At 31.0% G+C, this 12,226-nt stretch overlaps 1 protein-coding gene across 3 annotated transcripts; it reads left to right on the forward strand.

Annotated features, from left to right (window-relative positions):
* On the forward strand, positions 4,134 to 10,840 carry LOC107630105 (probable serine/threonine-protein kinase abkC). 3 transcript variants are annotated; one of them, XR_001618135.2, is made up of 5 exons: positions 4,134 to 4,395; positions 5,092 to 6,421; positions 7,068 to 7,337; positions 8,327 to 8,492; positions 10,468 to 10,772. XR_001618135.2 is itself a non-coding variant. In XM_016333145.2 (5 exons), the coding sequence occupies exons 1-5, from the start codon at positions 4,388 to 4,390 to the stop codon at positions 10,588 to 10,590; spliced, it is 1,887 nt and encodes a 628-aa protein (XP_016188631.1). In that variant the 5' UTR covers positions 4,139 to 4,387; the 3' UTR covers positions 10,591 to 10,840. The 3 variants fall into 3 exon arrangements, 2 of the variants coding, with proteins under 2 accessions (XP_016188631.1, XP_020974213.1); XM_016333145.2 differs by having other exon boundaries at positions 4,139 to 4,395; positions 8,337 to 8,492; positions 10,468 to 10,840; XM_021118554.1 differs by having other exon boundaries at positions 4,140 to 4,395; positions 5,078 to 6,421; positions 8,337 to 8,492; positions 10,468 to 10,840.

The following is a 12,226-nucleotide window of genomic DNA, read 5'->3' on the forward strand; positions in this document are numbered from 1 at the left end:
GGAAAAAAAGAAATTTTATATTAAAAAATATAAAAATAAAATATTCAAAAAGAATAGTCGTAATATATAAATTGAGTCAACAATTTAAATTTCTCAAAAAATAATTTAATCAAATACCAATATTAGGAATAAATTACTTAAATAATATTTAATCTATTCTAGTCCTTAGACACATATAGATTAGAGTTATTCTTGTAACGACAACGAACTAAAACAATATCGTAAGTTCGAACATTTAGAATTCGTGCAAATTCAGATCATTCCTTTGTTCTTTGAAAACCTTCTGTATCCCTGATAGAGTTGAATCAAAATTCCTTTTATGAAAAAAGTGTTACGGAGATGGCTTTGATGTGTTGGAGGCCAAAATTCGGAAGTCACTATTTATATTTGAGTGTCACAGCTATTAAACCCGAAAGACCAAATAAAATAGTATCTCTGGTTTTATTCTCATTTAATTTTAAATCAAAAGTAATAATGACTTATTTAATTCATCATTTATGATAATAAATGAGATGACCATTATATAAGTCATTTAATGTAAAATAGCTTAATTTACAATTATAATTAATATATGTATTGCCCATAAATAAATTAGGAAATAATAATTTCGTAACAAAATAATTATTCAATTTGAATTACAATTAATTGATTGATAGAAATTATAATAAATTGTATAGCATAATTTTCAAGATCCTATATGATTGAATTTAATGGACAGATTCAAAAATATCTATATGATAATATCCTAATATTTTAGCATACTATAAATCATATTATAAATTTATATATTATATTATAATTTTAAGTCAACTCCTTAAACACATTATAACATAAACCATCTAAAAAGATATACCAAATTAACGAATATCACATGGGTCATAACATACACTCTAAATTGTCACAATATTTCAAATAAAAAGAGCATCAATATAGAAAAATCAATGAATATATATAACTAAAATAAAGAGCTACAAAGAGAACACACAAAAAAATAAAATAAAATAAAGAGAATCAATAAAAACATTAACATATAAACCACATACACGAACAATGTATATATTAATTGTGAATCACAGAAGAAAAGACAATATATATATATGAATTGAAGTACACATGACAAAATATAATATTACAAAACAAAATTATAGTAAGATTATTTAAAAACAACATAAAAATTACACATTTTTTTTGTTAATCAGAAGCTAAAATAAAAAAAAAATGTGCGCTTAATAATAAGCAATTAAGATAAACAAAAATGTTAAAAAATATAAAAAATAAAATGTACAAATAAAGATAAAAGAAACAAAAATTCAATAAATTACAAAAATTGTACCTAAACACGAGAGAGAGGGGAAGAGGGAGGAAGGGAGGGAGAGAAAGAGAGAAAAGAAAGCGAATGAGTAAAAAACATTTGATCTTGTATAAATAGAGGGTATTGAGAAAAATAAACTAATTAAATTAATTCATATATTTCGTTATCATATTTATTATTTATTAAATAAATTTGATATTTACTCCAATCAAATCAAATCAAATAATTAATATAATTAACTAAATTAATTAATTGATATAATTAATTATAATAAATGGTAAAATTTGAATGTCTAATCAAATTAATTAATTGATATAATTAATTATAATTGATTTGCTTTAACGAATTAAATGAAATAAATCAGGAAACACCTTAAAAGTATGTCGCATCAGTTCTGTTATTAAGTGCAAAAATCTTATTTTTATATAATAGAATAGATAGATAATAAAGATATTTTCTTAAATTAGTATATATAATTGTGCATTATTCATTAAATATTAATTATAATATTGTAATATAATTATAATAAACATGATTAAAAGTATTATTATTATTATTATTATTATTATTATTATTATTATTATTAAAAATGATTAAAAGTATTTTTAATTGACAATTAGTGTAGTGTCAGAAACAAAGTAAAATATATAAATTAAAAGAAAAAGGAAGAAGAAGATGTAGAAAAACAAATAAAAATAAAAAACTTTAATTAAAAATAAAAAATAAAATACAAGTTTGAGTTTAAACTTAAAAAGAATTATTCGGGATTTTCAATTTTACTGTATGATGCTAGGGAGGTTGAGAGTGTTTTTGCATTTTCAAGTGTGTTTTCAGAAGAACTGAGCTGATTACATTGTTTGCTCAAAATTCTATTTATAAACTAATCTAATGTCACACAACCAAAGAATTACTTTTTACAGATAGATTTATAGACATATTTGATCTCTTTTACCAATGAATTTTTGGTTGCTGACGGATTTTGTCTCTCTGTAAAAGTCTCGTTGAAAATTATTTATCGACAGATTTTTCTCCGTTACCGACAGAATTTTCCTCGGTAATGGTCCCCCTTTCGCCAAAAAACGGTTAAATTTTTCGACAGATTTTTTGTTGGTAATTTACCGACAGATTTTTTCGGTAATCATCACTTCAATTTCGCTTAAACTGTCCAATTTTTCGACAGATTTTCCGTTGGTAACTAGCATCAGATTTTTTGACAGATTTTTCGTCAGTAATTGAAGCCTGAAAAAGTATTTTTAACTCTGAATACAGACGAAAAATCTGTCTGTAAATCCGTCAATAAGGTAAAACGATATTTTTTTTAGATTTTTTCATTGCAAAATAAACCTTTCATACAAAATAAATATAAATTTAAACAAGTTTATCGTATTATCAAACTAAAAGAAAAATACTATATATAAACAAGAAAGTCAATATAATTCAAAACATAAACAAAATGTATTGATACATCAACTATAATAATAAATAACAACCATACATCAACAAAGTATGTTGATACATCAACTATAATTCAAAACATAAACTCAGTGCATTATTTAACCATACTAAATTTATCAGCTATAGTCCTGAGTGTTATCTTCATTCTCATTATCATCATAGTCCTCATCTGAAGATATTGAAGATGGTGGCGGTGACAATAGTAGTGGAATAGCAGTAAAACTGCTTAACGCTCTAACTTTCTTGTAATAGCTAACATAAGTCTCATTCCATCTCTTCTGTATAAACTGAAATAAACCATACAAATACTGTAAGCAATAAAAAAATCATGAAAAAAAATCTACTTTTTATTCTTTGCTAAACATTTAACTTGTTATCAAAAGTAGGAATTTAAAGATAAACAAGAGAATGTAAAGATCCAGTCAAGTTATAACTTGATTGTTACAAGAAATAATAGATCTTAAATAAAAACTAACCTAAACAAACTAATCTAACTTAATTCTAAAAAGAGGACAACGTATCTCTCTAAAAAATATAACTACAACATACCAAAATAAAAAGCTAAATTTTTCATATTTTTTTTTTCTTAAATAGTTCAACAATCTTATGCTTGGGCCTTTGAAGTCTAAAAATGCGAGTCCACATGCATTTTATTGAGTCATGCGTTGGCTAATGGCTATGGCACCATTCTTGTAATTGATGTCAAAGACTATGTGAAACTAAGTGAGATTATTTTTCCTGCAACAACATAAAACTCAGAAATATTACATACTTAAATTATATGCAAAATCACAATAAAACAACTGGATTCATTGGACATTCAAATAACAACCTTCTAAAATTCTCTTTCGTACTTGATTTGGTGATAATTGCATAGAATCCACAGAGACACTTTGAATGTTATTCCTTACTTAACTTTTTGTTATCCACAATATTGTGGTTGATCCGGCGACTAGAATAAACTGAGTTTACATTTGGCCATTGAAACACGAACAACTTTAGGGAATGAATTAGAATTTCTGATTCTTCATGGCAACATGCTTAAAGAGGAGAATAAAGACTCAGTTTAAAACGAAGTCATTTTCTTAAATAAAATCAAAGATTGAATTGTTCATATTGTACACGTAAATACTTGACGATTATATATGCGAGTCAATATTTTACATTATCAGTCAATATTATATACTAACGACAAAAATTAGCAAGAGATTATATTGTCTAACGAAGATAAATATTGAAAATTATTTTGTGTATTTTGAAATTTAAAAAATGAAAGTGTTCAATTTTACAAATTGGGAAACTGATTTGAATAAAGACTAAGATTTATTTAGTAGGAAAAAAAAAATGCTCTTTTTGAGCGCCAATAAAAAAAGGAGCCCAAAATCAATTATCATTTATCTCGCAGGGTTCCAATTTCCACGATCTGTATTGCTTTCATTTCCAACACCAACCGTCAACAAAATTACATGTCAACGCCACCACCATGCTCCGACTACGCCTCGCCGACGGCCGCGGCGGAGACAGCTGATAGACGTTCTCTGACGAGGAAGCAATGTTGCGTGCACTGATTTCAATACACCGGCATAGTTTGGAGCCCTGTTAAGCTAATTCCACGCCACCATGTCAAGGTTCTTCCTGTTTTGGCTTTCATAAGATGATACCTCTCAATATATTGTTTCTTTTGTTGTTGAAGGCTTAAAAATCTCAGTGATTTCGCGATTTCTTAAAAAAAATGTATCAAAAAGTAGTAATAATATACTGGCATGCATGTGTATGTTTGTTTATTTATCTATTTTAAGTGATCTTCGATTTTATTAAGTAAGAGAGCTAGGGATGTGTTTGGATAACTTCTTTTGACATTCAAACAGCTTAAACTAACACCTCACGGAGAGAGCTCTTGAGGGGAAAAAAGACGTTCATGTTTCCCCAAAAATGCCAAGAACTTAAACATTGATCATCTTTGTTTCAGTAGTATTAAGTGTTTATTGTGAGGTTTTTCATCCGTATAAACTTGTTTGCTGGCACTTAAACATACTTTGCTACGAAAATTTCTGATTCTACCTTCTAGGAAAAACTGTTTTAGACATAAAGCTTGCTGTTGTTAATTTAAGTTATAAATTACTAGAACATAGCAACCATATCTTGGCCCTCATTTATTCATTTGGAAAATAGAACCTAAAGATTTATGGAGTTTGTATGATGTGTGTTATAAAATTGTGATCAATTTGAATTTGTCTTTTGAAGCTTTTAGGTTTAATATTCTTTTACTTCTTGCTTCATTTGAATTAACCCATACGAATAATATTGTAGAATCTATTATGCAGGTTTGTTTGTGGAAATGTTAGAAGGTTTGTGCGTTCTTCTGGTCAGAAACATGGCTTTGATGTATTTAATTTTGAGTCGCATCATCCAAGATGCTCCGCTTACTCAACATGCCAATTTTTCTCATCCTACAGTAAACTTGTACACAAAGGACAAACTCCGCTCATGTACCTTTTCAAATTAAAGTATAATAACATCAATCTAATTAGCAAAGGGAGAAACATCTATTACCTCCCTGCAAATAGTGCAAACTACCACCATCCTCAAATTATTTGGAGCAGGATTTCTCAAATGTGTCTCCCACCAATTCCACCACCAATAGGTCATATTGCCCGTGCAGTTAGTTTGGCATTGGCTCGATCGAATATTCTTATTCCTGGTTTCATTGCATTCATAATAGAGGAGCTTGCTTGGACACAACAATCATGGGCTGAAGCAGAATCCTTTCCAAATAGAGATTCATTTTACATACATGCACTAGATGGACGTATATATCTAACCTCAGCTATCTTAGAAGCTCTCGAGATTGTTATCTTGTTTATCAGGGCTATCTATTTAATAGTTTTATTCTTCCCCTGCATAGCTATGGCTCCTTTAGTGAACCATTTTGGTGATCAGTTTAGGAAAACATGGATTCATGTTGTTCGCCTTTCACTTGAAAAGGCCGGGCCAGCATTTATTAAATGGGGTCAATGGGCTGCAACCAGACCAGATCTCTTCCCTAGGGATCTCTGTGGAGAACTTTCAGAATTTCACACCAAAGCACCGTCACACAAATTTGCTTATAGCAGAGCATGCGTTGAAAATGCATTTGGGCGCAAGTTGACGGAAATATTTGAAAATTTTGATGAGGAACCAGTAGCATCAGGTAGCATTGCTCAAGTTCATCGAGCTACTCTAAAATACAAATACCCAGGCCAGCAAATGAAACCTCTTGTAGTGGCAGTGAAGGTCCGACATCCAGGGGTTGCTGATGCGATTAGAAGGGATTTCATCATCATCAATCTAATTGCTAAGATTTCATGTTTATTCCCTAATTTGAAGTGGTTGAGATTAGATGAAAGTGTGCAACAATTTGCTGTTTATATGATGTCTCAGGTTGATCTTTCAAGGGAAGCAGCACATCTTAGTCGTTTTATCTATAATTTCCGCCGATGGAAAGATGTTTCATTCCCAATGCCTCTATACCCCCTAGTGCACCCATCTGTTTTGGTGGAAACCTATGAACAAGGTGAAAGTGTTTTGCACTATGTTCACGAGCTTAAAGGCCAGGAGCATATCAAAAGTGCCCTAGCTCATATTGGAACACATGCTCTTTTAAAGATGCTTTTGGTAAAAACTTCTGAATCTTACTTTTTATGCACTCCATTCTTTCTTTGCAGGTTTTGTCTTAATTACGCCATGTTGAAATTGTTCTAAGATTCATGGAAATGGTGATATGATTTTGTACCTAACCTGTTATTCAGAGAAATAGCTTTGTGTATGCATGCGAGCAATCGTGTGGGCACATGCGTGTGTGTGTGAGAGAGAGGGCACTTGAAATGAGAGAAAGTCCAAAGCTAGTACTGTTTGCAAATTACAAACTTCCATTTTTTGTATGGTTTTCATAAGGCAACTTCATAACATGTTTATCTTCCAAGAAGAAAACCAAGAATTGGATAAAAAAGTTGTTAATATTCTAATTTATAAATCCTGAAATCATAATTTACTAATTTGTAATGTGTAGTCCGTTGGTGATTTTAGGACTAGAGATTGAGATCTTAAGAGAAGAATGGTGAGAAAGAAGTTACTAGTCATTGAATGTTTTCTTAATGGCTTTGTATAATTTAAATGCATAATGAGATAAGATATTGTTGAGATCCTGAAGTATTCGTCTTTTTCCTTGCAGTGATGAATTTCAATTGCTGATTTCTTATCATTTGAGTAGCTTGACATTTGACTGAAATAATCACTGCCTTATATATATCTTCTCTTCCAGGTGGATAATTTTATTCATGCTGACATGCATCCAGGAAATATTCTTGTCCGTGTTGCAAAAAGCAAACTATCACCTATAGGACTCTTTAAGTCAAGGCCCCATGTCATTTTCCTTGATGTAGGCCTTACTACTGAACTTTCTAAAATGGAGCGGGAAAATTTACTGAAATTTTTTAAGGCTGTTGCTCTTCAAGATGGCCGCAGTGCTGCGGAATCTACTCTTAGGTTATCAAGACGACAAAATTGTCCAGACCCCATATCTTTCACTGAGGTGAAGATTTACTTTATTTGTGTTTTCAATTTACACTGTTATATTTGCATCCAGTGAGGGGAACGTGACAAAAGTTTGGTTAGTTATTTGTGGAGTTTGATATCTGTCGAGTAAGAGAAAGAATATCAATTCTAGGAGATTTGATAAGAGGAGGGAATGTGTCGTTATATGTATGGAGTTAGAGTACTGATGGGAAATAGGCAGAATTTGTGAGAAAATTAGGAGGACGCCAGGAGATTTTCTCTTTTCAGTTTATTTTCATTTTGCTACAAATTACAAGATTCAGAGGTTGATTTCCCCATTGAATCTCAGCTTCTTCAATAATATAAAGCGGTCTCACTTCTATTTCGCCCAACATATGTAAGTTCTATCAACTAGTATTGGAGCTTTCGATCCTAGTAGCCCTATACCGGATTTGAACCAGATGAATTCTAAGAGTGAGAGAGTGGCAGTAACCTGAAGTGGAAACAAGCTTCCCAGATTTGACACACATTGTCATACTTATAGATGTGTGATCTAGGTCAAGCAAATCATATATGATCAAAAAACTCCTAAATCAGAGAAGTTATATCAAGGGTAGTAGAACCCCAATGCTCAGGACAGTCTCTCTCTATGTTTGTTTATTTTCATATTGTATACATGATTGAAAGGCTTCGTTCTCAATTGGAATCTTGGCCTCAGTAATTTACATCAGTCTAATTTCTATTTTCTCTAGCAAATATCAGCTTTTATCATACTTAGAAAAAGAAATTAAAACTTTTTTTTATTGGTGGAGATTGCTCGTGACAGTGATTCTAGTATGATTCCAATTTACAAATGATTTGTGTCATCTTTCTGACAACGGTAAAAGACTGCTTTTTATGGGCATTCTTGATCTCTTGTATCTTAGTTAACGGCTAGCTGACACGTGTTAAGAGAGTTGTTTCTAATTGACATATACCAAATGATTACTGAATCTGCCTATGCTTTTCCCAAATGAAATTTTATAGCATTTAACAGGAGGTGGAGAAATCATTTGAGTTCTGGAGATCCACAGAAGGTGAAAGAGTCAGCACAGCTGACCGTATACAACAGTTGCTTGAGCATGTTAGGTTCTATAGAGTCAATTTGGATGGCAATGTCTGTGCTGTGATGGTGACCACATTGGTTCTGGAGGTAAGTTCCACCTCATAATCACCCTTTTGATAAAATGTTATTTGCATTGTTATAAATGGAATCAATGTTTATTGCATGGGTAATGTTCTACTTTTGTGCATTTCTATTGTGTGATTGAAAAAAGTTTATACCTTTCTTTTGGTTGCTCTTGACACATTGCTACTCTGGATATAGTTCTGAAAGGTAGCGTTTGTTTTGAGGTACTGAGAGAGAGATTGAGAGACTGAGACTCAGTATCGTGTTTGTTAGTTCATAGACTGGTACTAAAATTTCTGTCTCTGTCTCTAAAATTTCAGTATTTCAGTACCTCCAAAAAGTAGGGACATAGGGGACTGAAATTTTTAGAGATGGAGACTGAAACTTTAATAATATTTTATACCTAAAATACTTTCATTTCAATTAATTAATTCCAATTTTACCCTTTGTGCAAATTAAATTAGAGTTTCATTCTTGTTTCAATTCCTGTCTCCCATTTTGCACCAAACAGAATACTGAAATTTATTTCAATCCCTGTCTCTTAGTCTCTGTCTCTCAGTCTCAGTCTTTCCGTCTCTGTCTTTTCACCAAACGCTACCAAAATGACTTATTGTTGAAACATCCAAAAGGCGCAGTGATATTATTCTAAGAACTGCACAATTTTCTATTGCCACTAGAGTTGTAAATCATTATTTGTATGCCTACTCTGAGAAGATGACTTGGTCTGTTGATGATCTTGTTCTTTTTTATTTTTAATGGGGTTAATAATGATCTTAATTTAATTGAAGATCGGACCTCCATTTCTCACCCTGGCATATTGAGCTTTGAATTCTTTGTTTTATAGAATCGACTTTGTGTAACAGTCGAAATTGAAACCTAAAACTTAACAATCCGTTAATCTTCCATGCTGGAGAACAGAAGAGTAATTAGTTTGTAATTTCAGTATGTATACAACTCATTAACTCAACACTATACTCTTATTCCACTCGGTCGTGTCAACTACTTGGAATAGTTGATGTCATTGGATTATATTAATAACAAAAAATTTCTTTGATTAATATGTCATGATCTCACAGATCCAAAGCATACAGAATTATGAAAATACCTTCAGCAATAACTCTTAAAAAATCATTTAAAACCGCATTTTCAGTCATAGGAAAAAGAGCTCATTAAAAATCAAAGATCAGCAGCCTGGTCCTCAAATATTTAGGCATTTAACATCATGCCCACCATAAACACCTCTTGACACCAGAACATCCACTACCTTTCCATCATTTTTTACTATAGGTATAGATATCAGTCTTGGGTCAAATTAATATTTAGAATCATAATTAATCAATTCTTTGTAGGCACATTATCATGCCTAAGATCATCAATCATAAGATTATTCCACACCAGCATTTGACACAGCATCATATTAATAGAAAATTGATACAACGTTGGCATGTAATTCAATTAGGCCAGACACCACCATGAGGAGAACTTAAGGCTGCATTTGGTTTTGAGAACAAGACATAAATGATAGAGACACGAAAATTAGTGTTTGTATCTTGTTTTGTAATAAACTGAATATAAAATAGAACAAACAATTAAAAAGTCTGATTTACCTTATTTTTTCTTTCATACAAAATTTAAAATAAAAAATAGAATGATAAAAAATATAAGTATGAAAATTTGATAGTGATAAGAAAAAAAAAAATGAAAATAAGTGTGCCTGCATCCAATGTCTCTCTATCATTCTTGTTCGAAAAGATTCAAAATACACTAATTTAATGTTCCTAGGACACAATGTCTCTATCTATGTCTCACTTTCCAAACATGATTTTGTATCTTTATATTCATGTCTCAGTATTCTGTCCTTGTAAACAAACGTAACCTTAAAGAACTTACAAGTAACTCCTTGCACATGCTTTTTGCAGATTTTTAATCTTAAAGGTTTAGAGCTCTAAAATGAAACTGTTTTTGTTTAGTATAAGCTGATTTCTAGTCCCTTTTGTAGGGTTGGCAGCGGAAGCTTGATCCGGAATATGACGTGATGCATACTTTGCAGACACTCCTATTTAAAAAAGACGACTGGGCAGAGTCTATGTCTCATGCCATTGAAGGAGTGGTAGCTCCGTAAAGAGGTGGCTGTTTGATGGCAAGCAATTCTTTCCTTTCCCCAATTTTGAGATTGTACACTTAGCAATAGCTGATGATTTGTATTCTATTTTTTCAGTTTCTTTTGTTTTAGTTTTTAACGAGTTCTTAATAAATGGAGGGAACTAGTTATTGTACAGTTTTGAAATAAATTTATTTTATGGATATTAACCCTTGATGTAAACTAAAATAACAAACACATGAAATGAATAAGCATTCATTTTTATTTTGGACGAATGTACGTGAACACTTTGATTTTGTGGAATCTTCACGTATGGACCAACAATATAAATTTTGTGTTAGGGGTAGGTCATTGTCTAGAAGCACATGTTGTATGGCTCGTATTGGGTCAAAATGCAAAATAAGCAAGAGTTTTTGGCACATATGTGAATGGATGAGGATAAATAAGTTAATTTACAAAGATAAAAGAAGTAAAAGTAAAATTAAAAGTTAATTCACAAAGATAAAAGAAGTAAAAGTAAAATTAAAGACAACAAAAAATTGTAGTTTAAAAAATAGGCACACAAAAAAAATCTATGGAAGTGTTGATACCATGACAAAAAAAAAAGATTAATACAAAAACAATTAAAAAAAGGATGTGATACATGTTAAAAATTAGGTGATTTGATCGTCGCAGTAACAAATATGATAGAAATAAGGCTTAATTTGTGATTAGCGTCTATGCACCACATACAAAGTGTATTTGAAAGAATATTGTAAGATAATTTTTTAAGGACCTAAATTGTTTAATCAAACATATTATTGGGAGATAAACTTTTTTTGGATATAAACTTAAATGGGCATGCCAAAAAGATGTAAATACATATGAAGGATTCCATGGCTTCTTCTCAATAAAGTCGACTTGTGTTATCTTTTTGTGGCATGCGGATGACTCAAATGCTTTTTTATTCTCGAAAATATGGAAGCTGGAGGCTTTGTAATAGCTGCGGTCTTTCTGTTGGCTTGTAGCATACTAGGCTCTTTTGACCAATACAAAACGCGCCAAAAGATATGGCGGAGGAAGATAGTTGTGCCATTTATAGTGTATTCTCTGAATTTTTGCTCCATGTGCTCTGTAACTGCAAGGTGGCAAGAGGCACATGGATGAGTATTGATAATAGTTTGGTTTCGGGTTTAACTTCTTTAATTCTCCTCTCTTGACTTGATTGTTAGAGAATTTATCTACGAAATCTTTCTACCAAGGGCAATCTTGCCCCTTCTTTTTGTTACTATGATGAATTTCTTATGGTATCAACGTAATAAATTTATTTCTGAGTAATTACCCAAATCAGTCCCCAAATATTTTAAAATCGGACATTTTAGTCCCCAAGAAAAATTAATACACAGATCAATCCCTAAGGTTTTACTCCGGCAGACAAATCAGTCCTCAGTTCATTTTTCGGCAAAGTAATTACTCAGATCAGTTCCCAAAGATTTTAAAAATGGACATTTTAATCCCCAAGAAAAATTAATGTACAAATCAATCTCCAACGTTGCTCTCTGTTAGACATAGCAGTCTTCTGTCCAAAAAATAAAATAAAATAAAATTATTATTATTATTATTATTATTATTATTATTATTATTATTATTATTATTATTATTATTATTATTATTATTA

This window comes from Arachis ipaensis, chromosome B03, assembly GCF_000816755.2.
Source record: "Arachis ipaensis cultivar K30076 chromosome B03, Araip1.1, whole genome shotgun sequence".
Classification (NCBI taxonomy): domain Eukaryota; kingdom Viridiplantae; phylum Streptophyta; class Magnoliopsida; order Fabales; family Fabaceae; genus Arachis; species Arachis ipaensis.